Below are 24,982 nucleotides of genomic sequence, written 5' to 3' on the forward strand. Positions count from 1 at the left end.
TATAGCCATGATCAACACCAAAAACAAAGCACGTAATCAGCAAAGCTGAGTACTACATACTAAATCAATAATAATCCTAACATGATTCTATTAAACGAACAATCCTAACATGATACTAATAAAACATAAGTAAGGGCAAACAAAACATATTAATCTGAAGACCACACTTGACTAGACTAGGCTAGACTGGACTAGAACTTTTATAACAATAATATTATTTTAATTGAAATAGTCAATGGACTGAGTTGTCTAACTAGAAGCTTCACTAAGAAAGACTAGGTACGGGCGCGACTCCGTAAACTCAGTGACCTGCGATATCGATGAACTTTTGAATAAAAATAGAACACGATGATCAATCCGGTCCCAGAAAAGGCCATGGGATACCACCATGAACCCCAACTCCTGTTTGTCTGTCACTTCAGACGTGCACAGTCTAAAGCTATTGTTACTCGGTTTCACTTTACATGATTTACAAATTAAAACTCTGTTATGACTCAACAATCACATAAGTCATACAATCAACAATTATTCACAAATGTTTTTATCTTTGAATTAAGTAAGTGATCACAAAGGTATCAATCAAGACTCATTCCAATTAATTCAACCCTTCCTTTAACAATGATCAACCCCTGTATATGGGTATAAGGTTTCAACTTACTAAACAAGGTCCTTAGCCCTCATAAAGTAGTGAAAAGCTAAAAGAGAACAACGATCAATCGATCTAAACCAATATATATAAAATAATCCAGTGTTCCCAACCAACATGTTTGCATCAATCATCCATACTACCATGTTATAATTCTCATAACGAAATATATGTTCAACATGTTCATCCAACAATATTAAACATGTAAATTTCAACATAACCAAGTTCATAGACAAATTCAACATGGTTTCAATAATAACACACATCACCAAACACATAGGTATGTATGTATCTTGTGTAAACAAACTGATAGGCCATTGGGATGCAAACAAACTGATAGGCCATTGAGTTACTCAGTTCATACTTTGGCTAGCTCAGTTCCTAAGTAATCCTCAAGTTTCCCATTGGGATGCTGCAATTCGAGTGATGCGATACATTAAAGGTAGTCCTGGCCAAGGTATTTTCTCTAACATTCATTTTGCGTACAAATGGACTTTTATTTTTCATATATTGACCATAATAAATTAAACACCAAATTCAATTCTTAGATACAATAACCATTTTCTCTTAGTAACCCTATGTTTTTTAAAGTGAATTGTGACTTAAAATCACATTATTTAAGCAAAATATGTATCAACAATACCAATTTAATTTTTTTCATAATCCTAATAAACATGTCAAAAATATATTAGGAACAAATTGTTGATGTTCTTTTAGACATGTTCCACAATAAATTTAGTGTGGATCAGGTCCATTTAAGAATTAGTGGGTAAATGCGGCACAAAGAACTTGATCCTCACACAATCGTTTTTATTGCAAATTACGATACTTGCACAAAGAATTAGTGGGTAAATGCGGCACAAACCTTTCACGTAAATGTTCAAGAAAAACCCAGGAATATTGCAGACCAAATAAGATACTTCAAACCTTCTCAAATTCACGTAAACATTCAAGAAAAATCCGGAAAAATTCTACATTTTCACGTAAAGAATCTCAATTAACTATAATTGAGATTCTTTAAGTCAAATAGTTCAATTTGGACTTATTTTTCTTGAAATAATTGGATCTGAACTAATTGTTTTTAGAGTAACTGGACATGGGATGAATGGAGTGTAAGCTGCATGTGTAACACACCTTTAATATTTCAATGCATTTTATTTATTGTATAAATTCTTTAATCAAGTCATAGTGCTAAATTAGGTGCATCACACGAGAAAAGAGCATTCTAATAAAAGAAAATTAACAAAGTTAAAATTAAAACTAGTTTGTGGCCCGGGCGTTGCTCCGGGTTTTACTTTTAGTGGGATTTACTTATTTTAAATATGTGCGTATGTGGTGCAATTATCTGATTTCCATGCAAGATCAGTGGCCGATCAACAAACTTCTTTCCCATATCCGAAAACCAAAACAAAGTCGAGTTCTCTTATTCATGATTAGTTGATTATTATACTATTGTCAATGTTTCCCTCTTCACCACTCATAATTACACTCCATTACCCTAAGTTTTTTTATTTTTTAAACTTAAGTTGAGAAGAGAAGAATTGTACATTTATAAGTTAAGTAATTAATTCCCTTTTGTTTGTTTTTTTTCCTTTAATTCATTACTATTCATTTTAAAAAGGTTGTATTTATTATTTAAATAGAAAGATATAACATCATTGTGGCTAGCTAAGATGGTAAGAATGGTAACATTTAATTCAAGAGGTCTAGTGTTCAATCCTTGTTACATGTTTGTTAGTCGTCAAATACATGTCACGATACTTATAAACGCCTTTTAATAGATTAGAAAGACCAAAAAATGTTTTGATTTCCCATTCTTTTCGTCTATCTCGCAACCTTTCACGTAAACGTTCAAGAAAAACCCGTGAGGATTCTAAACCAAATCGAATTCCCCGCTAAAACAAACGACGTCACATTAAACACCGTACTCGTAATACGCTGCCGTTTCACTTCAACAGTTTTCGAAACCCCCCGCCAAAATAAAAATACATTCAAATCCAGGAAAGAATAGAACATTCTAGAACTCCCATTTCCCTCTATCCTATATAAACCTCCTCATTTCTCCCCTCACTTCCATCTCAAAATCAGTTATCGTCAATCGCAAGAAAATTTCAAAGGAATTTCGAAAGCACAGTTCGGATTCATTCTCCTCTCTCAATCGCGAAATTTCTAGGGTTTAATTTGGTGAAGGTTCATCAATGGCGGACGTAGGAACTGGTGATGCAGAGACTTTCGAATTTCAGGCTGAAATCAACCAGCTTCTTAGCCTTATCATCAACACTTTCTACTCTAACAAAGAGATTTTCCTTCGTGAACTCATCTCCAATTCTTCAGATGTATGCCTGATTTTGCTATTCATTTCGGTTTTTGTTTTCTGTTGATTTTTTATTTGTGCGTTTTGATTGATGATTTTTGTTCAAATATCTTGTAGGCGTTGGATAAGATTAGGATGGAGAGTTTGACGGATCAGAGTAAGCTTGATGCGCAGCCGGAGTTGTTCATAAGGCTCGTTCCTGACGAAGCGAACAAGACCTTGTCAATTATTGACAGTGGTATTGGTATGACTAAAGCAGGTAATGTATCTAATTTTTAGCTATATTTTGTCGATTTACTCTAAGAATTTTGTGTTGCATGCGAGTTATCATGATCGATTGATGTAGTTTCTGGAATTCAGTTTTAATCTATACTATGATGATGATTACATTACCTGAAGTTGTTGCGGATTTGAGAATTCTACGATCCTCATTGTGTGAGGTTGTGGTGCTGTATGTATATTTTTCTGTTGTCGTAGATCCGGTGATTGTTAATCAGCAGCCCCTGAGTTGTTATCGAAGTTTAAATTTCTTGAGATTGTCATACCGTGCGGTCGTGTGGTGATGGTGAAGTTAGTTGTTCAAAATGTGAATGAAAATTGGTGAAACTAATGTCCGATTTTCTGTTTAAGACGCTCAAAATTGTGCAATGTAGTTGTAATTGCAATCTAACTGAAGCTATACATAGATTTTTGTACAATTAAAGGATGTTTGCCTTACCTGTAACGTTCCGAATCCTGTGTTGCATGATGATTGATTGATGTTGTTTTCTAGAATTCGGTTTTAATTTACACTACGATTGCCTACATAATCTGAAGTTGTTGCGATTTCTGAATTATGTGATCTCAATTTGTAGGCTGTGGTGATGTATGCATACTTTTCTGTTGATTGCGTGATCATTAATCGGCAGTCACACAGTTTTTATACAAGTCTAAATTTCTTGACATTGCATGTCATGCCGTTTGGTCAGTCGAGATTGTGAAATTTGCTGTTGGAAATGTGGAGGAAATTTGGTGAAATTAATGTCTGGTATGCTGTTTTAGATGCTGAAATTGTGGAATGTAGTTGTTACGGACAGTCTTGAAGTTTGTTCGTGTGGTGGTGGTGACGTTTATTGTTAAAAATGTGAACGAAAATTGGTGCAATTAATGTCGACTCGCAGTTTAAGATGCTAAAAATTGTGGAAGGTAGTTGTAAGCGACACTCTAACTTAAACTATACACAAATTTTTGTACAATTAAAGGAAGCTTGCCTTAGCCTAGAACATTCCAAATCCTGTGTTGCATGTCAATTATCATGATTTCCTGATGTAGTTTTCTGGAATTCTACTTATCATTTTTATACTCCGTACTCCGTATGACTCATTACTGCATTTAAAGTTGGGAATCCCGTGGTTCTCAATTTGTAGGTTGTGGTGTTGTTTGTATATTTTTCTGTTGATTGCGTGATCACTAATCGGCAGTCACACAGTTTTTATACAACTCTAAATTTCTTGACATTTTTATACCGTACGGTCAGTGGAGATTGTGAAATTTACTGTCGAAAACGTGAAGGAAAATTGGTAAAATTAATGTCTGTATGTTGAAATTATGGAATGCAGTTGCTATGGACACAGTTTTGAAGCTATACCTACAAATAATAAAGGAAGTTTGTTCTGTAGTTCCATGTATAATTTTCTCTTGTGTTTGCTTCTGCAATGCCGTAATGTAACACAGAAACTCTTAGATTTTAAAATGATATTTTCTTGTTTATTCAATCTTACATTGGCAAAGATAGAATAGTAACTCTTGTGAAGCTCGAATGTGCTTATTTGATACATACAAATCTAGAGGAGATGTGTTTTTGGAATGAGTAGCAAGTTTATGGCTATAGATTCTGCATTTCCAGATTTGTCCTAGCATATAAGCTATCCTATTAGAGATCTATGTGTGCTGTGTGCGAAAGTCCGTTGAATTAGTTCTCATCATGGTTTATACTATTCCAGATTTGGTAAACAATTTGGGTACAATTGCCCTATCTGGCACCAAGGGATTCGTGGTGGCTCTGCAAGCTGGTGCAGATGTTAGCATGATTGGTCAATTTGGTGTTGGTTTCTACTCAGCTTACCTGGTTGCTGAGAAGGTCATCGTGACTACCAAGCACAATGATGATGAACAGTACGTTTGGGAGTCTCAAGCTGGTGGTTCCTTCACTGTTACCAGAGACATTACTGGTGAACAACTTGGCCGTGGTACTAAGATCACTCTCTACCTCAAGGAAGATCAGGTACATCATCCTCAACATGATTAAGTTCAGACTTCATACTCTAACTAATGATAAAGTTCAGATTTCAGATTCTTCTGTTTTCTCTGTTTTAGAAATTCATGCACAGACTATAGGAATGCATTTGAACTGTCTGATAAATTGCATACAAGTTATTCTGTTAGATTCGTTCTATACATACTCTTAAATTATGCTGTCAGTTTTTATGGAATCAGTGATCAATCAAGTTTTGGAACTAGTAAATGTTTCGATGCCAGAACGTTAATCAAGTTTTGGCTGTTTTATCAATTCGAGCACATACCATAGTACAGTAATGCTTTTAACCTAATGATTTAAGTTCAGACTTCAGACTCTTCTGTTTTCTCTGTTTTGGGAATTCAAGCATAGACCATAGGAATGCAGTTAAACTGGTACTCATAAATTACATAGAAGTTATTCTGTTGGATTAGTTCCAAACATACTCTTAAACTACGCTGTCATCTTTACAAAATCAGTGATTAAGAATTGAGTTTAAGAGTGTTTTGATGCCATAGCACTAATGAGACTGTCATTCTTCATACACAGTGGGAGTATTCGGAAGAGAGAAGAATCAAGGATCTTGTTAGAAAACACTCCGAGTTCATCAGCCACCCAATCTACCTCTGGACTGAGAAAGAGGTCAGTGATGACGAGAACGACAAAAAGAAGAAGAAGATCGAGGAGGTATCTCATGAATGGGAACACATCAACAAACTGAAACCAATTTGGATGCGAAAACCCAAAGAAATCACCAAGGAAGATTACACTGAATTCTACAAAACCTTAACCAATGACTGGGACAACCACCTTGCTTTCAAACACTTCTCAGTAGAAGGTCAAGTCCAGTTTAAAGCCATCCTCTTTGTTCCAAAGCGTCCCCCCTATGATATTTTCGACACTCGAAAGAGGCACAACAACATCAAGCTCTATGTTCGAAGAGTGTTCGTCAGTGAAAGTAATGTGGATATTATGCCTGAGTACCTCAACTTTGTCAAGGGTGTGGTCGACTCTGATGATTTACCACTCAACATATCTCGTGAGATGCTGCAACAGAACAAGATTCTGACGGTGGTTAGGAGGAATCTGGTGAAGAAATGTCTCGAGATGTTTAATGAAATTGCAGAGAATAAGGCTGATTATTGTAAGTTTTACGAGTCGTTCTCGAAGAATCTTAAGCTGGGTATTCATGAAGATAGCCAAAACAGGACTAAGCTTGCTGAGCTTTTGAGATATTATTCAACTAAGAGTGGTGATGATATGACTAGCTTGAAGGATTATGTGGAGAGAATGAAGGAAGGTCAGAAGGATATTTACTATATTCCTGGTGAAAGCAGAAGGGCTATTGTGCATTCTCCCTTTTTAGAGAAGTTGATGAAGAAAGGTTATGAGGTTCTGTACATGGTTGACCCCATTGATGAGTACTCAATTGGACAGTTGAAGGAATACAATGGAATGAAGCTCGTTTCTGCAACCAAAGTAGGGCTGAAACTTAATGAAACTGAGGAAGAAAAGAAGGTAAAGGAAGAGAAGAAGCACTCTTTTGAGGATTTATGCAAGGTTATTAAGGACATTTTAGGTGATAAGGTTGAGAAAGTTATGGTTTCAGACAGGATTGTTGATTCCCCTTGTTGTTTGGTAACAGCTGAGTATGGTTGGAGTGCGAATATGGAGCGGATAATGAAAGCTCAAACGTTGAATGATAGTAGTTTGGGTGCTTACTTGTCGACTAAGAAGACTATGGAGATTAACCCTGATAATGAGATTATGAAGTCGTTAAAGAAACGAGCTGAGGTTGATAAGAATGATAAGTCTGTTAAGGATCTTGTTATGTTGTTGTTTGAGACTGCATTGCTGACTTCTGGGTTTAGTTTGGCAGATCCGAATGTGTTTGCGGGTCTGATTCATAGGATGTTGAAGGTTGGGTTGAGTATTGAGGAGGAAGATGATGCTGAGATGCCTGAGTTGGAGGAAGTTGGTGATGTGGAAAGTAAGATGGAGGAGATTGATTAAGGTGATTGTTGATTTGAATAAGAGATTTTTGGACAAGGATTACTAGTTGTGTTTACCACTTTACCCTTTACCTAAAGGCCTGATAGTAGTGTTACATATTTGTTTCTTTTGTGTGTGTGTTGAATTCGGTTTTCTGGATGTAATTAGCTGAGGATAGTAAGATGGAGGAGGTTGATTAAGGTGGATTACTAGTAGTGTTTACCTAAAGGTTGAATCGGGTTTGACGAGGAAGCAAGATGGAAGAGGTTGTTACTTGTTAATAACTAGTGGTTTTTACCAAAGGAAGGCGTGTCTTGGGCCTGATGGTTCTAATTGTTTTCTAGTGGTATAGTCTGTTACTTTTGTGTTTGTGTTGAATTTGGTTTTCTGGATGTAATTAGGCCAAGTTCAATCGTATAAATAAATCTTTTGGTCCTTAATCTGTTGTCTGTTAAATGCTTGTTTGTTAATTTCCATCTTTCTGTCCTTAATCTGTTGTTTGTTATGCTAAATGATTTCTTGTTGTTAGCACAGTTTTATTCCTAATGATAGATAAGTACTGATCACAACCAAGGATGAAAACTATTAACCTGTAAGGCTGTAACTATTGCACCCTTTTTCTATCTCTAAGGATCCACCAGAGCTCCTTCTATTTCTAATAGGCTGTGAGGAGTCTATAAGAAGTGATCCCTTTTTCACCCGGGAAGAGACCAACAACTTGAATATGGTCGCCTTCTCTAAACTCTGAAATTAGCGTACAACCACGAGAATCGCAACTAGGTCATCCTTGTTATCAATCTTCTCTTCAAATTCAACTAATTAATTCTCATTATTGACCGTTCCCCAACTGAATAGGCTTAGCATTTCGGGTCACTTCATCGCGTAACAACAATGGTTACCAATTAAGGGTACATGTTTGATAACTTGTAACGTTTTCCACCATTAAATCCTTAAAACGTTACGAGTTGTTATCAAATATATACCCTTAAATACTTAATTGGTAAGTGGAAACCATGAACGTCAAACTCCACAGAAAAAAATTATTGGTTTTGAATTGAATGAATAGTTCGATATCAAATTATCAACTGCCGACTATGATGATGTTGCATCAGAAGACATTAAAACAGTTATCTAGTTGAAGAACAAATCGAGTCACATTTAAGTAGGAAGATGCGTTTGGGGGTATTTCAAAAAACAAATGCCAATAGTCAAAATTACTACTAGCTCTTGTAGTTACACTGAAAATAAAGCCCAAGAGGCCAGATTACAAAATAAATGTCACGCCTTCTAGAAAACACTTGAAATTGTACTCTTTTTAGCCTAATAAAGAAACCACTAACACAATTCAACCTGGTTTCGCCTCACATAATAAGCACTGCCTTGTACCTAAGCAAAAGATCCTGAAGCACCAGCTCCGGGTGCAGCTCCTGGGGCGGCACCGGGTGCACCACCACCGAATCCTCCAGCACCACGGCCAAATCCTGGCCTCCTTGCACCCTGAATATTCGGGAACAACTTCATCAATGTACAAAATAAACAAAGTGGGTAAACAAATTGGACAAAAAAAGAAACAAAAATCTCCAATCAAGGAACACTACTCCAAATAAAAAATCATAACCATTACTCCCTCCGTCCCTTAATACTCGACCTGTTTTGACTTTTTACGTTATTCACATAATTCACTTTGACCCTATTTTATTTCTAGTATATGAAAACACATGTTAGTATATAATATATTGTTGGCTTCATCTTAATATGTATTTTCAAAATATTAATATTTTTATAAGTTTTTATAATATATAGTTAAAGAAATCGGTGGTCAAAGTTGTGCATTGGCAAGCGTATTCGGTCAAAACAGGTCGAGTATTAAGGGACAGAGGGAGTATAAAGAAATCATATTAAGAAACTACTCATTTCACTGAAGTCTACCGATTCTGCAAAATAAATACAGTGGGCAAAATAAATAGGGAAGTAACAATTGAAAGAGCATTCCTACAAACTGCAGCTACAGTTTCTAATGCGATTAGAAACTAGGAAGTCCTAACAATAAAAGTCATAAAATTATAAAGAAATTGCATTAAGAACAACTAATTTTCCTGCAGTCTACCAATTCTGCTAATAGACATGATTCGCTTCACCTTATTCCACTCTTCTGTCTATTTGTTTAGATTTCTCACACTATTTTATGTACTTCCGATTGCTGGAAAAGGGGAGGATTCAAGAAGCAATATTTCATACACCAACACATAAGCTATGTCTTGGCTAATATATTCCTCATCGTGATCACAACAAAATTGAATTACAAAGATAACATCAAGGGAACGTAACCACAAATTCCTACAATCACTTGAACTTGGAGCAAAAAAAAACACAGCATTTTCAGTAATAACACCTTGGGGGTATTTTTCATACAAAATCAGAGAACGAAACTAAAAAGTTCAATATCCATCTGAAACACGCAGGACTTTAAGAGTACAATTAACCATGTGTATCAAAGAACTTACACCGAATGAAGGCTGGTAATCAGCTGGAGCTCCACCCTTCTCACCACCGAATTCCCCTGGTGGTCCACGAGGTCCTGAACGGTAACCCTCACGGTCACCAAACCTTGGTCGGTCACCCTCAAACCTGGGTGGGCCACTGTAAACAGACAAAATAAACAATTTAACATGCAAATAATCACACAAAAAAATGAAATCAGTTAGCTAGAAGGCACAACACACATAAGCAACAAGTAAAAATATACCGTGGGCGATCACCACCGGGACCCATGGGACGACCAGCAGGCTTCATCTGCTTCTTAAGGGTAGCAGGGACAATTTCGGAAGGGAGGTTGAGGTAAGTCCTCAAGAACTCAATACCATCGTTGGTCAAGTACCAGTAGTAGTGCATCCAGGCAAAGGTCTCACGGACATACTCCTTTGACTTAAAGCTCTGCATGAGCTTAATTACTTGCAGATTTGGGACATCGATGTCGGGATGCTTTGCAAGGTTGTAGTCCTTCTTAGCATAGCACACACCCTCTGCATTCACAAATATTGCTCAATTAAGACACGTACCACACCACGTCACAGTTACACTTATTTAGAATCAAACAGAAAACATAAACACACTTACAGCCCTCGTTCCTAAATACTACAATACCAGTTGCACTCATTCAGAATCAAACAGAACACATGAACACACTTACATCCATCGTTCCTAAAGACTACAATACCCTCTACCAAAGGTCACTTTTAAGAATCAGATTATCAGTATTACTTCTTCAGTATGCACAAGTTGTATGTTGTAACATAGTAGCTTTATAAAATGGAGTATGATCTTGAGGAAGTCAGACATGTACCACACCACGTCTCAGTTGCACTAATTCAGAATCTAATAGGACGCATAACATACTTATTCCCCACGCTACTGAATACTACAGATTCTACTACAGTACCCTTTATCAGAGGTGACTTTTAAGAATCAGATTATAATTTTTACTCCTCCAGTATAAACAAGTTGTAAATTTTATCAAAATAGAGCATTATCTTGTGGAACTACAAAAATAGAATGCGTAACAGAAATCGTCACTCCAACATTCGATTTTCACTCCAACAGAAAATCGTATTCTCTCAAACAATGGTAGAAAACAATTTGGGGTGCTTAAATTAGCTTAAAGTTTTCCAAATACACAAAACCAAATCAATTATTTGCACAATTTTAACCAAGAGTACAAAATTATAAATTGGAAATTGTAAAATAATTAAGAAAATTGAATTCATACAAAATCAAACCAAAGTGTATTAATTTCTAACTACAACACATAAACAATATCCAATCAACAAATAATATGCACAGTTCTTGCGTATATTTCACAAAAAACCAACAACTTTCACGGCGCAATTGAAACAAGGAGGATTCATAAAAACATAAAATAATCATACAGAAAAACCAGCAAAACAAAGCAGAAAAAATTCAAATACACATATAAACAGATTTGATATTGAGATTAGGAGATAGAAACGAACCTTGGAAGAGGTACTTGGAAATCTCCTTGCGATTCTTCTCTGAGATAATCTACATTAAATAAAACAGAAAGAAAACGATTAAAATTATACGACGGGAATTACAGAAGGTTGAGTGAGGGAGGATGAAGACGAACCATGGCTGCTCTTGAGATTGGAGGAGAGAGATGATGCAAACTGCAGAGGCGTGAAGAGACTCAAGCAGCAGCTACAAGAAGTTGTAAAAGGATCTCCCAAAACCCTAATTTGGTTGCCTTTTTATTATGTGAAAATTTGGGGCTTTGTTAGGTTTGGGCTGGGCTTTTGGTTTCTCTTTGTTTTTCGGGCTTTTTTTTCCAAAAAATCCTTTTTCCTTTTTGTTATTTTTGTTTGGAGTAGGTGTGGGAATCCGGGTCAGATTCAAGTTTGATTTCGAATCAATTTTGAGTTGTGCAAAAAGATATCAAATTTAACTTAAAACAACTTTGTTGTATTATTACGATAAATAGGTTAAATCGGGTTGAAATATGGTCAGGTTCGAGTTTGATTTCGAATCAATTTTGAGTAGGTGTGGGAATTCGGGTCAGGTTCGAGTTTGATTTCGAATCAATTTTGAGTTGTGCAAATAGATATCAAATTTAACTTAAAACAACTTTGTTGTATTACTATGATAAATGGGTTAAATCGGGTTGAAATATGGTCTGTCTCAGTAACTTTATATCGGGTTATGGGGTCAGGTTAGGGATTGTAAACTTTAGTTTTGTGTTAGAGAACTTAGTTAGGGTGAACTACTGAAGTTGGTTGTATTTAACTAATCATGTTTATATGTGGTTTACAACAATAGTTTTAAGTGTATTAGATAACTTAATGCAACTAGAATTTTAGTTTACATAAATATTCTAAAAGAGTTTTATTTGTAATAATAGATAACCTAATGCGACTAGAACCCGTATTTTACTCCGTCTCTTATTTGTAAGAACCTGTATTTTATCCCATCCGTTATTTGTAAATGTGAATATTGCTTAAAAGAGGTATATCAAAATTCTATTTTTAGTATCTTCTTTTATTAATTAGGGTTTCAATTAAAGTAGTTAAAAATAACAGAATACAAGACTTTCTTACATTGGACTTTCGATTACATTTTAGGACTTTATTTGTGCTCTTTATAAAACTTCATACGGATCATAATATTAAAGTTATAAGCATATTCGTCGGATTTTCACACATGCCATTTTGAATCTATATTTTTTTGGGGGGTTTGGTTGCATCATTTCACAAGCACGATTTTTTTTTTTTTTTTTTTTGGTACAATTTTGTGAAATCCAAACTTCCAAAGTTTAGCAGCCCAAACACAAGCACAATTTTGTGAAATCCAAACTTCCAAAGTTTAGCAGGAAGATACGAATAGACTACTCAAATCAGTTGGTGACTTGGGAGTTGGGACAACCATATTATAATATGATCATTGACTCATAGTTAATTAACCATAATGCTAACAAACTATAGGTGTATATCATATACCACTAAAAAACCATTTTAATCAACAAAATCATCTTCTTCTTTTTTCTTTCTTTTCTCTTTTTTTTTTCTTTACATGAGTTTAAAGAAACAAAACTATGGAAAATTAGAAAATGAAATAAGTAGAGTGGAAGCCGCCCTTGCAAGAGCATGGGCCTTATGTACCCTCTCCCTATTTACGTTAACAGAAACATCTTCTGTGCACATTTAAAAAATGAAATTTGGAGTACTTACCTGTGAAAGTTTATAAAAATTGGAAATTATTAGGTACAATCGGGGTGCACCGTGCATTTAAGGGTATTTTTTATACACATGGGTGGTCCCTTTTATATTTTCTCCTCACATATAAGAGGGAAATTGAGAGGGTACACTTAATATGTTCTAAAGTGGTGTAAGTAAAACATGGATTAAGTTTAAGAGATGTAGTGGAAAAAAATGTGTGAGTGTAAGAAAAAAGTGAATAAAATAAGAGTCGGTGAATGGAAAAATGGACAAAATGTGAAAAAATCTGGGTAAGATGATAAAATATACTCCATCCGTCCCATTTTTATAGTCTTGTATTTTGTCATGGACGTCCTGTAATTATAGCCTTGATTCTATTTTTGGCTATTAAATTTCCCACTTTTCCATGTACTATATTAAATAAAAATGCATTGAAAACAAAATAAAAACTTGTACTATATTACTACTCACCATGTACTTAACTTTTCAATGTACTATATGTTTTTTTCTCATGCAAATCAGTTGCCAATGTACCATATTCCCCTTTTCAATGTACTCCCTCCGTATTTATTTAAGATGACACTTGACCGGACACGGATATTAAGAAGAAGAAAAATTGAATGAAATAAAATAATAAAGCAAGTGGGGTTGAGTAGATATTTGAATAAATAATACATTGAGGAATGAAGTGAATACAAAGAGAAGATAAATTGTGGACAGAGGAAGTATTATACGGAGTAACTAGTGTGTGTTATGGGCGATGCTCCGATTACAATGTTGGATAATATACGATTTTTTTACACATTGTTTACATGTGTTGCGTATGCGAGTTTGACCTTTTTTAATAACTATTCGGAGATCGTTTATTTTATTTGGATGTGATATATTGTATGTAGTACGTATCAATTTTCAGTAATAGTATTTTTCCCTTTTTGGATTGTTAATTAGTATTTGTAAATCATGTCCATTGTCCAATATCTAATAAATGTTTTGTGTATATGTTATGATCCACATATGCTAACACAACTGTTGACTAATTAATGAAAAAACGTGTTCTATTATATGTAGAAAATGGACAAACTAAAAATGCAGTCATTATTCAAAACCATTTTCAATAATGATAACAAAATTAAATTTTCTTGCAATCACTATGTGGTGAAATTAGAAAATTAATAACATAAACCATGTGAAAAAATAGTGTAAATACACGTACACTAATCCTATCCCACTTAAATGTATTTGAATAGAGTTAAAAGGCATAAATAATAGTATAGCTAAGATGATAAGCTTTCTACTATATTTCTTGTTGGTTCCATGTTCGAACCCTAACAAAAATATTTTTGTGTATCAATATAGAAAAAGCACATCTTCCATGTCATTGTTGATGTAGCGCCTTGTCACTATGTAACCTTTTGATTTCCATCTACCATCTAAAATCGCAAAGGTCAACAATTGTTAAAAGCCTAAAATTGACATGTTGACTATAAACAAGTTTACAAGAGAGCATATTTCATACTCCGTCCGTCCCAGATTAGTTGTTACACTTTCCTTTTTCGTCCGTCTCAAATTAGTTGTTACACTTCTAAATTAGGAATGACCCCATAATTATTATATTATTGTTTCCCACTAATTTTTTTGTCCCCACACTAAAATACCCCACTAACTCTTATCACATCTAATATTTCAATAAAATAAAAATTGATTATCAAACAACCTCTCATCACCTAAAACTTTGTGCAAAGATAAGTATAATGACTATTTTGGGACGGAGGGAATATTATAGTATCTCCAATAGTAAGCTAATTTGACAATTAGCTTGTTATGCCACATAAAATTTCAAGCTATTTAATTGTCTAGCTAATTTGTGCTCAAATGGCTAACAACTAGCTTGTTATTTAAATTAATCACATTTATCAATTAATTAATTGGCAACTTTAGGAGCTAGCTGTCAAGCAAATTAGCTTAAACAAGCTAATTTATTTTCACTCCAATAGTCTAGCTATTAGCTTGAAACTTTTATATATTCCAAGATAGTCCCTAGCTACAACCATTTGAGATACTCTTAGTTATCCGTTTCTTTAAATCTGATCTAACCATTATCCGTTATATTCATCACTATCCGCTACTTGACCGTTATTCAATATTTAATATTGCTAGACTCGCCAAATATAACCGTAACTCCGTAAGTGACATCCACGGTATATTAGTCCGGTAATTTACGTACTTCATTTTTTTACGCTACCATATGTCCGTTTGTTACGAATAAAAAGTCCGCGCAAGGTCTAGTTCATTTCCACAAATTTCACCTCATTGACTGAAAATCTGAAATACACACTTCTTCACTTTCTCTCTCCTTCCTCTCTCCCTGTTTCATTGCCAATTTTGGCAAAACAATTCACAAGCGCAATTCTGTAACAAATCAAAAACCCTATAAATCTCTTACACTCTCTTCTTCCTTCATCTCTATGTAAATACTCTCATTTTTCATCTCGTATTCGCTACATTCTCTTCAAAATTATGTGAATTTCCTCTAAGAACTGTTTGATCATCGTCTTCTTCCTTCGTTTTCGTCTGCATTCTTCACCAGATTAGCATTTTTTCTTCTGATTTTACGATTTTTTTGAGAATTTGTCGAAGAATGAGTTGCGTGTCTTGCGACAGCGAATGTCGGACCTCAGCAGCAGCTTTCGAACCGATTGAAGTTTCTGGAGAATTCCGGAAGTAAGATGATTTCTGCAAATTCTTGTTTCTGTCTGAATTTCGTTATTTGTAGTACTAATTAAGTTAATGTGAGCAAACTTTTGACGATTTTTCAGGATTTCGTATACAAGAGATTACTTGTTGTCTCTCGTTGAAGTGAATGTTCCGAAATCGTTGCCTACTGGATTTGATCGGTCTATCCTCAGGTGAAATTCGCTTTTTTTAACACTGAATTATGACCTGTTTTTAAGCAATTGTTTTGCTCTAATATTTCTATGACGATTAATGCTGCAATATAGTGCAATACTATCAATTATTACTTCAAAAGCTTTTATTTTCGATGCAATGTGGCTTATTTAGGTAATCGCATCTCATACCGTTGTGCTAATCAAATAGAGTTATCTGTTGCAACACTACAGTCTATTTGTTGTGATTATTTTTAGTATCTGTGCAGATTTAATGGTTATTGTTAGATTATGCCTAGTTTTATGATGGTTTTGGTTGAGTAGGTAAGTTTAGTTTTGAATTAAGGCTTACTAGATTGGTAAATCTTCCTTTATATGATAATTTTCAAGACTAGTATGTTTAGATTTCATCTACTTGGAGGTTTTAGCTCTTATATAAGAATTACTCCATCGGTATTATATTAATGGTTACACTTTAGCTTTTCACAACAACAAAAAAATGATGGTACGTAAGAAAGAAAGCATAGGAAAAGTGGAATGTTATAAGAAAAGAAGGATAAACAATTAGGTTGAGTGGAGTATTGTAAGAAAAGTATAATAAAAAAGTAGGTTGAGTGGAAAGTTACGAGTAAAATGAGAATATAAAAATAGGTTTAGTAGAACGTTGTAAGTAGAGTGGAAAAAAGTAGAGTGTGAATGCATTAAATATGGTTGGCTATATATCCTTTAATGGAATAAAGTAAAGTGTAACAATTAATTTGAAACGTCCAATTTTAGAAAGCGTAATCACTATTATGAAGCGGAGGGATAACTTGATAAAAACCACTCTGTGATGTGTATATGTTCTGTATAGAGTTTTTGTCTACTCGCGAAATTTACAGTACAGTTAGTTTTGCCAATGCAAATCTTGCTGATATCCTATTCTATGTGTCATAACTCTCATAAGTCTCATAACCGTGGCTGGAAGCCATATACTTCGTCTAGAGTTTGTATGTACTTGCTCAGTTGTAACTTTCGAGCTATTTTTCCACCATGACTCGGCTAGATGTGTCCATTCCAACAGGGGTATGTAACTATGCATCCAAGTGTCAGACACAACCTTTTATTTGATAATTTTGCATGAGTTTGTCCAAAATGAAGTATCAAGTGTCATATCCATGTTTGGTTGGGTAAATCGAAAAAACGGAGTAACAGCTTTTCAAATCCATCACTTTTTGATTTCTTAATTTACATGTGTCTGCCTGAAAGGCGATGTAGAGATTGTATATATTCGAACCTCTGTAACAGGTCTAGTTAATTTCCAATGCATGACCCATTGATGTTTTTATTCTACGTGTTAAAAATGTGGCTGGGAGCTAGGAGCCTAGAACAGCCTTGTTGCGTTCATATCTTGTGCAACCCTAGGAATCTTATTAGATGCCTTATCAAGATTTATACAAAATAAGGTGCCTGTGTGTACTTTTTTTCTCACAAGTTTGAGTGCAAAGCTATTCCTTATCCCATTTGCTTTGGAACAGTGAGCTGGATGATGCTTGCAAGAGTGAATGCGAGCACCAGAAACTACCGGGTAACGAGTCACCATTTACTGGCAGGACATTGGTTGATTCTAGTCGAAGTTCATCTGAAAAATGGGGTGGTTGTAAGTTGAGCTCAGAAGACAGCAAGTCGACAGGTATCAATGTTGTTGCCTCCTTATTTTCTGTACACATATACATACACGCACAGCGAGTTTATCATTCTGGTTAATAATAATTTCACATATGGTGACCCCCCAATTTTAAAAACAAAAGATAGCATGAAAAAGTATCAAAAGTTGAAATATTTTTCTAGGGGAAAAAGTCAGCCATATTTTTGAAACATTCCAATGGACAACTGAGTGAACTGATATCATAGTCTCCGGGATACGTTTAATCCTCCAATCTTAATTGACTTATTTGATTTAGATAAAATGTCATCCTTATGTGGATGCTGTTCATACTGAGGTAGCTAAGTAGCCAACCTAGTGTCTCACTTGCAGCGACATTCTTCTATCTTAATAGGATGCAAAGTCGACAGGTTTCTTTACAAGAGCGCACCTGAGAACCAGAAATTTCCTCTTCTCGAGTCACCATTCACTGGCAAGATATATAGTGATTCTAGTCGGGATTCATCTGAAAAATGGGGCAGTTGTAAATTGAGCTCAGAAGACAGCAAGTCCACAGGTATTGATGTTATTTCTTACTTTTTGCTATACAGACATACAGTGAGTATATCATTTTTCTTAATAATAATTGTTTCACATATGGTGGCCCCAATTTGTAAAACAAAACATAGCATGAAAGTATATAAAATGCTGAAATATTTTTCCAGGGGAATGTCAGCCATATTTTTGAAACATTCCAATGGATAACTGGCATCATAAAGTCTGGGATATCGTTTAATCCTGCAATATTGACTGAATTATTTGTTTTAGATGGATTCTCAACCTTATATGGATGCTGTTCATGTTGCGGTAACAAAGTAGCCAACCTAGTGTCTCACTTGTAGCTACATTTCTCTCTTCTGTCTTAATAGGATGCAAAATCAACAGGTTTATTTGCAAGAGTGCACTTGAGCACCAGAAACTACCCCTTCTTCAGTCACCAGTCACTGGCAAGATATGTAGTGATTCTACTCAGGATTCGTCTGAAAAATGGGGCAGTTGTAAGTGGAGCTCAAAAGACAGCAAGTCCACTGGTATGAATGTTATTACCTCCTCTCGACTACACACACACAGATTAAATCTTTCTGCTTAACCACAATTGTCTCAGTCTCACTTATGGTGTTCCCAATTTTAAGATCTGGTAAATAAAAGAAGCATGAAAAACTATAAAGAGTTTAATATATTTATGTGGGAAGGTCAACAATAATATTTGGAACATTCGAATAGGCAACTGACTCATACTCTGGGATTTCATTTAATCTTGATTCTTTTCTTTATTTTGAATGTATTCTCAGCCTTAATTGGAGACTCATAACATCGAGGTGGCTAACTACCATCCTAAATCCAATGCCTTGCTTGTAGCTACATTTTTCTCTTTTATCTTAATAGGATACAAAATAAACAGGTTTCTTTGGTTCACTACTGATTGCATTTGCATTGAACTTTTCTGAATACTGCTTTTCTATGTGATTACTTGTTAAAGCTAAACAATAAGATGCTGATCCTTTGATATAACACAGATGAGGGTAAATTCCTTAGCAATCAATCTAATCGTTTCTGGCAAAAGCCTGAAAGTACTGCCATTTTGGGATCAGTGCAAAACTCTGAACAAAGTGGCGTTCTAGGAAGCTGGTCTGCATCAAAGCTACTTTCACCCGGACCTGAAGTGGCAATTTTAAAACCTCCAGGAACTGATAGTTGTCTACTGAGTAGGTGGAAAGAACCATATCGTCCTCCCCCCTTTTATAAGGTCTGCTTCTCTTTGTGCTTCTCTTAATGTGCGGAGAGGGGTAGAAGGGATGAGGGGAAGCAGTCATTCTTTAATAAGTGTTCATATTGTTCCACTCAATAGCAGCTTTGCCTGTGGTGACAATGTGGCTACAGAAATATAATAATTGTGTGTGCTTTATTCAGGCAATGAATCATTCAGGGTTACCAAATCATGACACCTCTAGCAATGAAACACCAGTCTGTGCTGAATGCTCAAGCAAGGAGAGGGCAATGGAGGGAAGTTGGAGGAAAGGTGATTTCTTTGTACCATATGCTTTAGTGTCATCTGCAATCGTATGGGCATCTTGTTTATCCATGATTTGACAGGGGTATCTCCAATATGGTATCTGATTGCTGGTCCACTCTTTATCTTCATGACTTTTTGTTTGTTTATTTTTTACTTGACGAGTAATGAACAACTGTGGGTAACTCAGGAAAGGCAAAAATCAAGTCAAATTGATAAAACAGAAAATTCTGATGCAGATACTTGTCTAGTGCTCGATGAGCATCCAACGGTGCCAGAAATAACCAGCCAGAAAAATCCCTCACCTGTCTCTCCTGCTATTTGTGGATCAGTAGTACACCCCTGTTATGGGGAGGCTTCCGAAGAGTGTCGTACAGAAGAATCTCCTGATCATCACCTTCTGACACAGGTAAGTAGAAGTAGGCTATATGTTGTAATTTTTTATGTTCTTTTCTCCATTTTGTAAAATGTGCATAAATTTAGTTTTCTTACTATTGTTGTACGTAGTACTGTAGTAGTGTAGCTGATACTCTGACAGAACCATGCAACTTAATGACCAAGTTGTATAAGGGACAGATTTGTTGCTAGTGGTGATTAATAACTTGCAAGCTTCTCGTATGTGATAGAAAATACTAATTATTTAAATGTCCTAAATATGTATTGTGATAGAAAATACTAATTATTTAAATGTCCTAAATATGTATGTGATAGAAAATACTTTATTACAATAGTTGGCATAAAATGCCCTAAATATGTACTGTACTAATTTAGATATGGCTTTCTGTTGAACACAATGTTCATAGGATCCAGTGGTGCAACAGTTGCCATCTAAGAGCCAGTTGATTAAGATGGATTCTGGATTGGAGATTGATGTAGAGGAGTTGCAGGGTCAAATTTTGGAGGGAGGTCGGTTCTCTGCCCTTATCAATTTAAAAGAAGCAGAGGAAATTGATGCTTACTTTCTTGACGAGGTATGTTTGGTCATTAATTCAGTATCAAGGTGAATTATATCTATATGCTCACTTGAGCAGTCCCAAATGAAGTGACTTCATGTGATACTTTTGCAATGATAGATACATAAATGAAAAATGTTCACCTTGCCATCACATCCAAGGGAAGCCTTTATGAATTCACAAAGAGCATATATGGTAGTTGAAGTGAGATTTAGCGACCAGTTACTCCATCCATCACAATTAAAAGGCCACATTTGTTTTAGCATCATTTTAAACAATTTTTTTTAGTATTGGGCACATACTTGTACAAATGTTGAATTCAGATAAGTTGTTGATCAAAATTGCAACGAGCACATAATTTATGTAGTGATCTATGTTTAGCGACCTTTTTTTCTAAAATTAAAGACCACTGATGATGAGAATGGGTAAGTCCTATGACATGAAGAATTTCAAGGTTCTTGAATAATTGGAACATATGAAAGTGTCATGTTTTTTCGGGACGTCAACCAGAGAACTACGGTGTCCCATTATATCAAAACGGAGGTACTACAGTGTCCCACATAAACAATTGTATGATCAAGCAATTAGGAAAGGCTTACTTGCAATTTGAGTTTCCATGTGTTTCCCTTGAAGTTATGTGCTTGGTCATTTCTACTTTGTGTTGGAGAAAGTATGACTTTTTAGCATAGGTCGTCCTTATGACCTTCGTGCCTTAGTTATGAATTCCATAGCTCTATGGTGGTGTCTGATTTTGGATAATTCATATATTTATGAGCCTATATGAACTTAATTTCAGTATATTTTGATATCATGTAAATTGGTATTTGATTATGGGGATCTCTATTCGCAAACAGAAACCAGTTTTATCTGATCTTTCTAGTGGTGCTTGTTTTGCGCATTGCAAACCTGTTTATTTCCTGCTCCTTATATGATTTTTTTTCCTGCTTAGAAGACTTAAAATGTAGCAATAAATTTATAATTTCTTATCCCAGTATCATACCTACTCTCCATTATATTGATGAATTAAAAATCTACATACTTTGTCGTAGGACTTACCCATAACATCATGTAATTCCACTTTGACGACCCAAATCTATCTGTTTTCTTAAACTTACTAATAGATTAGTAGTGCCAAATTTGACATTAATAGTTCTTATTTATAGAAAAAGTTAAGTAACTGCATATCTTGATTTTGTTGTGTTGCAAATGTTGCAATTTATCAAACGCATATTAGATAGGAAGTGTTAAGAGGAAAGTTTTAGTTTAGCTGTGGCTACAGGTATCTGCTGAAACACTTTACAAATACGTTTTTTTGCTGTACGTAACAGTTTTTCTATATGGAGATTTTGGTAAGATTTTTCATGAGAATGACAATTAATATCGAAATAATCAGTAAACGGGACTTAACACTCACATTTTAAATTTTCCACATCTTTATCCCAGTAGCTTATTATGCTAAGACATTGTTCTAAGAGGCCTAAATGCAAGTGTTGTATGTTGGATCAGCTAGATACTTATTCCATTAGCTCAGTGCTAGTATGTTGGCAGTATTACCTTTCTATTTCCTTTGTTACTAAGATTGGTTTGTGTAGTATTGTTAAATTTTATTGAAATCAGTCAAGAGCTTAAATCATGCCAATATAATTAGTAAGAAGAGTACTTATTTCATCGACTCTAATCCTTTTTCGACTCTGACAGAAACATGATGTCCTGGTGGATGATGGCAGAAACAGCTACAGAACTAAATCAAAATTTATACACTGGTTTCCAGAAAATGGTATGTTATAACTCTAATCTCTCTGTCATACACCTTCCCCTTGGCTTCTTGGTGGTTCTTATATTTTATTTCCTATTAAGGCTCCGTTTGGTTTGGTGTAAAACGTTTTCAGTGCAAAATGATTTTCCATGGAAAACATTTTTCAAGGAAAAACACAATTACAAACTAGTTTTCCTTTTGTTTGGTTCCTTAAAAGAAACTGAGAGAAGATGGTGAGGATTGAGGGGAAGAAGGGAGAGGGAGGTAAGGAGAAAAAGTGGTTTCCCTCACTTTCAAATGGAAAAGATTTTTCCACCTTTGAGGGAGTTATGGAAAATTGTTTTTCATCCTTTGTCAAACCAAACAACGTAAAATGATTGAAAAGGGGAAAATCGTTTTCCATGAAAACGTTTTACACCCTAACAAACGGAGCCTAAATGAAGCCACTATAATTTCAACAATTTCTTGTTTTCCAGATGAAGCTAATTGTAACGTCTCACCGGGGGCTGAGAAAGATGGGTGGAAAGTTTGGGGAGCACCTACTAGAAAGTCAACGAAGGAGAATCATTCAGGTCAAAGAAAACCAGAGGAGGCATCAACTTATAGTCAGAAAGCTCCATGTAGCAAGAAAATAGAGGCTGATGTTTTGGATTGCCTCGGCTCTGACCATATCGAGCCAAACAATTCCTATCCCGATGACATCAGTTATGATTCTGGGAGCATTCAAGAGTCGTACGAGTTGGATAAAGTAACTGATAATGCTGATTTAAGTTTGGAACTCAATCTACCTGATGAGGATAGTTTGATTGCTATTGATGACATCTACATCTTCAAACAAGAAGAGCCAAATCCTCCCAAAATCACTACGAGAGGTGGAAGAGTTTCTCCTTCTCCTGACCCATCTCCTGACCCATGGTTCCATGAATCTCGGAAAACACGGTCAGAAAATGTTCAGCAAAATTTGAGCTTTCCTGACCCATGGTTCCATGAATCTCAGAAAACAGGATCAGAAAATGTTCAGCAAAATTTGAGCTTTCCTGACCCATGGTTCCATGAATCTCAGAAAACAGGATCAGAAAATGTTCAGCAAAATTTGAGCTTTCCTGACCCATGGTTCCATGAATCTCAGAAGTCAGGGTCAGAAAATGTTCAGCAAAATTTCAACTTGCCTGACCCATGGTTCCATGAATCTCATGTCAATGCCCCACCCACATTTCATTATCCATTGAACCGTTACAATCATTATAATCCATACGCTTTCATCCCACCTACCTTTGGACACCAGACACAAAATTATGAACCAATTCAGAATTTCCCCCAACCAAGAATGTCACATGCTGATGATGACTATTGCCCTGAACTTGACAAAATTCTTTCAACTGATCCCTCAAACTATCATCAGTTTCTTCAGACCCCGTGTTGCGATTCGGAGCCTAACGTGTTAAGAAGTATTCCTCTCAATTATCAGACAAATGTAAAATCAACCATGGATATGGGAAAGAGAGGTAATTCGAAACACACTGATTCTCCTTCACCTGTTTCTACTTTGTACATAAAGATGACCGTGGCCCGGGCCGGGCTTTGGGTCAAGTATGTGGGCCTAAACGGACCGGGCCCAAGATAAGCCCACTCTGCATCGTGCCGGGCTGAAAAGTTCAAAGCAGGGCCCAGGTCCGGCCCATGCCACGTGCTACCGGGTCGGGCCGTCGTGCCTAAGCCTTACTAAATTTAGCGTGCATTGCCGTGCTTTTTCCAAAATAATACGGCCTAGGCCCGGCCCATGTCCCACGACTTCGTGCTCGTGCCGGGCCGGGATTTTTTCGTGCCGGGTCGGGCCTCGGTCGTACATCTAAGTTTTTAATTCCATTTCTCTTTGTAGGTTTTCTTGCTAACGAGAGAGTCAAGTCTGCAATTAACCATTACCTCCACATACAAAGGATGCTGGCACAAAGGAATCTTGAAGCAGCAGAGCAAAGGGCTTACAGTCAAGCACTCAGCAACCGTTTCTGGTAAACTTTCATTGGTACATAAGCATTAAGCAATAGTTCTTGTAGAAATTGGGTATAGTGTAGAACAGAATGTCGTTACAGATCAGTAAAAAAGTCCATGCTTTTTGTTGGAGTAAGAAAATGTAGAGGGAAAAGGGAAAAAATGGATCCATTTAAACTTAGTATAACAAAGTAAAATCTTGTTGTCTGTAAAGAAAATGCAGTGTGAAGAGCAAAAAAAAAAAGGGTAGGAGAAAAGGTAAGGCTTTAGGTCAAATATTAGCGTTAGTAACCCCTTGATGTCCATAGCAGGTCTATCGTACATAAACCCCAAAGCATATGTTCTCAATGAACATTGTTGTTCACTTTTGTTAATTTGTATAGGCAAATCCTTTGGTCTTTGTTTTTTGTTCTGGTCTATCTCTTGTTTTTGTATCTGTTTTGAATGAAACAATGCTTACTTCGAAGATCAAGTTCGAACTGCACAATACTTGTAAATTGTATTGATGTGCACTGCAGTGGAGTGTGCTACAATGTGTGGGTATATTTGCAATGAATAGGGTTTTTATTCATTTTTTGTATAATATATAGTAACAATTAATGTAAAACCATGAAGTATCTCTTAAAGTATATATTGACCATATACAAACGATCGCAATCAAATATAAGTATTAATTTACTAAATTATCATTAAACAACGTAACTCTAATTCATACTTAGCGATAATGTAGATAATTTAGAAAAAGTGATAA

General features: G+C 35.6%; 3 protein-coding genes across 3 annotated transcripts; 2 read left to right on the plus strand and 1 right to left on the minus strand.

Moving 5' to 3' along the window:
* Window positions 1-2,714: 2,714 nt before the first annotated feature.
* Window positions 2,715-7,667, plus strand: LOC110784108 (heat shock protein 83-like). The gene is made up of 4 exons (XM_021988518.2): window positions 2,715-2,982; window positions 3,078-3,219; window positions 4,943-5,223; window positions 5,785-7,667. The coding sequence occupies exons 1-4, from the start codon at window positions 2,845-2,847 to the stop codon at window positions 7,246-7,248; spliced, it is 2,025 nt and encodes a 674-aa protein (XP_021844210.1). The 5' UTR covers window positions 2,715-2,844; the 3' UTR covers window positions 7,249-7,667.
* A 695-nt stretch (window positions 7,668-8,362) lies between these two features.
* LOC110784106 (40S ribosomal protein S10-1) lies at window positions 8,363-11,482 on the minus strand. The gene is made up of 5 exons (XM_021988516.2): window positions 11,372-11,482; window positions 11,238-11,286; window positions 9,974-10,250; window positions 9,732-9,867; window positions 8,363-8,724 (listed from the first exon to the last, which is right to left on the minus strand). Exons 1-5 carry the CDS (start codon window positions 11,372-11,374, stop codon window positions 8,614-8,616), a joined length of 576 nt encoding a protein of 191 aa, XP_021844208.1. The 5' UTR covers window positions 11,375-11,482; the 3' UTR covers window positions 8,363-8,613.
* A 3,762-nt stretch (window positions 11,483-15,244) lies between these two features.
* LOC110784181 (uncharacterized) lies at window positions 15,245-24,764 on the plus strand. The gene is made up of 12 exons (XM_021988617.2): window positions 15,245-15,674; window positions 15,770-15,859; window positions 17,356-17,510; window positions 17,878-18,039; window positions 18,392-18,553; window positions 19,040-19,269; window positions 19,434-19,542; window positions 19,773-19,942; window positions 20,337-20,504; window positions 22,185-22,263; window positions 22,719-23,747; window positions 24,122-24,764. The coding sequence occupies exons 1-12, from the start codon at window positions 15,592-15,594 to the stop codon at window positions 24,253-24,255; spliced, it is 2,571 nt and encodes an 856-aa protein (XP_021844309.2). The 5' UTR covers window positions 15,245-15,591; the 3' UTR covers window positions 24,256-24,764.
* Window positions 24,765-24,982: the final 218 nt, after the last annotated feature.

The sequence above is a fragment of the Spinacia oleracea genome, chromosome 3 (assembly GCF_020520425.1).
Source record: "Spinacia oleracea cultivar Varoflay chromosome 3, BTI_SOV_V1, whole genome shotgun sequence".
In the NCBI taxonomy this organism is placed as follows: Eukaryota; Viridiplantae; Streptophyta; class Magnoliopsida; order Caryophyllales; family Amaranthaceae; genus Spinacia; species Spinacia oleracea.

Bases quoted from the DNA above. Each gene is read 5' to 3' on its own strand.
- LOC110784108 (XM_021988518.2), top strand. From the start codon at position 2,845: ATGGCGGACGTAGGAACTGGTGATGCAGAGACTTTCGAATTTCAGGCT. The intron at 2,983-3,077 runs GTATGCCTGATT...AATATCTTGTAG, and splicing joins TCATCTCCAATTCTTCAGAT to GCGTTGGATAAGATTAGGAT. The intron at 3,220-4,942 runs GTAATGTATCTA...ATACTATTCCAG, and splicing joins TATTGGTATGACTAAAGCAG to ATTTGGTAAACAATTTGGGT.
- LOC110784106 (XM_021988516.2), bottom strand. The intron at 10,251-11,237 runs GTTCGTTTCTAT...TTGTGAATGCAG, and splicing joins TTCCAAGTACCTCTTCCAAG to AGGGTGTGTGCTATGCTAAG. The intron at 9,868-9,973 runs GTATATTTTTAC...GTCTGTTTACAG, and splicing joins CCCGGTGGTGATCGCCCACG to TGGCCCACCCAGGTTTGAGG.
- LOC110784181 (XM_021988617.2), top strand. From the start codon at position 15,592: ATGAGTTGCGTGTCTTGCGACAGCGAATGTCGGACCTCAGCAGCAGCT. The intron at 15,675-15,769 runs GTAAGATGATTT...ACGATTTTTCAG, and splicing joins GTTTCTGGAGAATTCCGGAA to GATTTCGTATACAAGAGATT. The intron at 18,554-19,039 runs GTATGAATGTTA...GATATAACACAG, and splicing joins AAAAGACAGCAAGTCCACTG to ATGAGGGTAAATTCCTTAGC.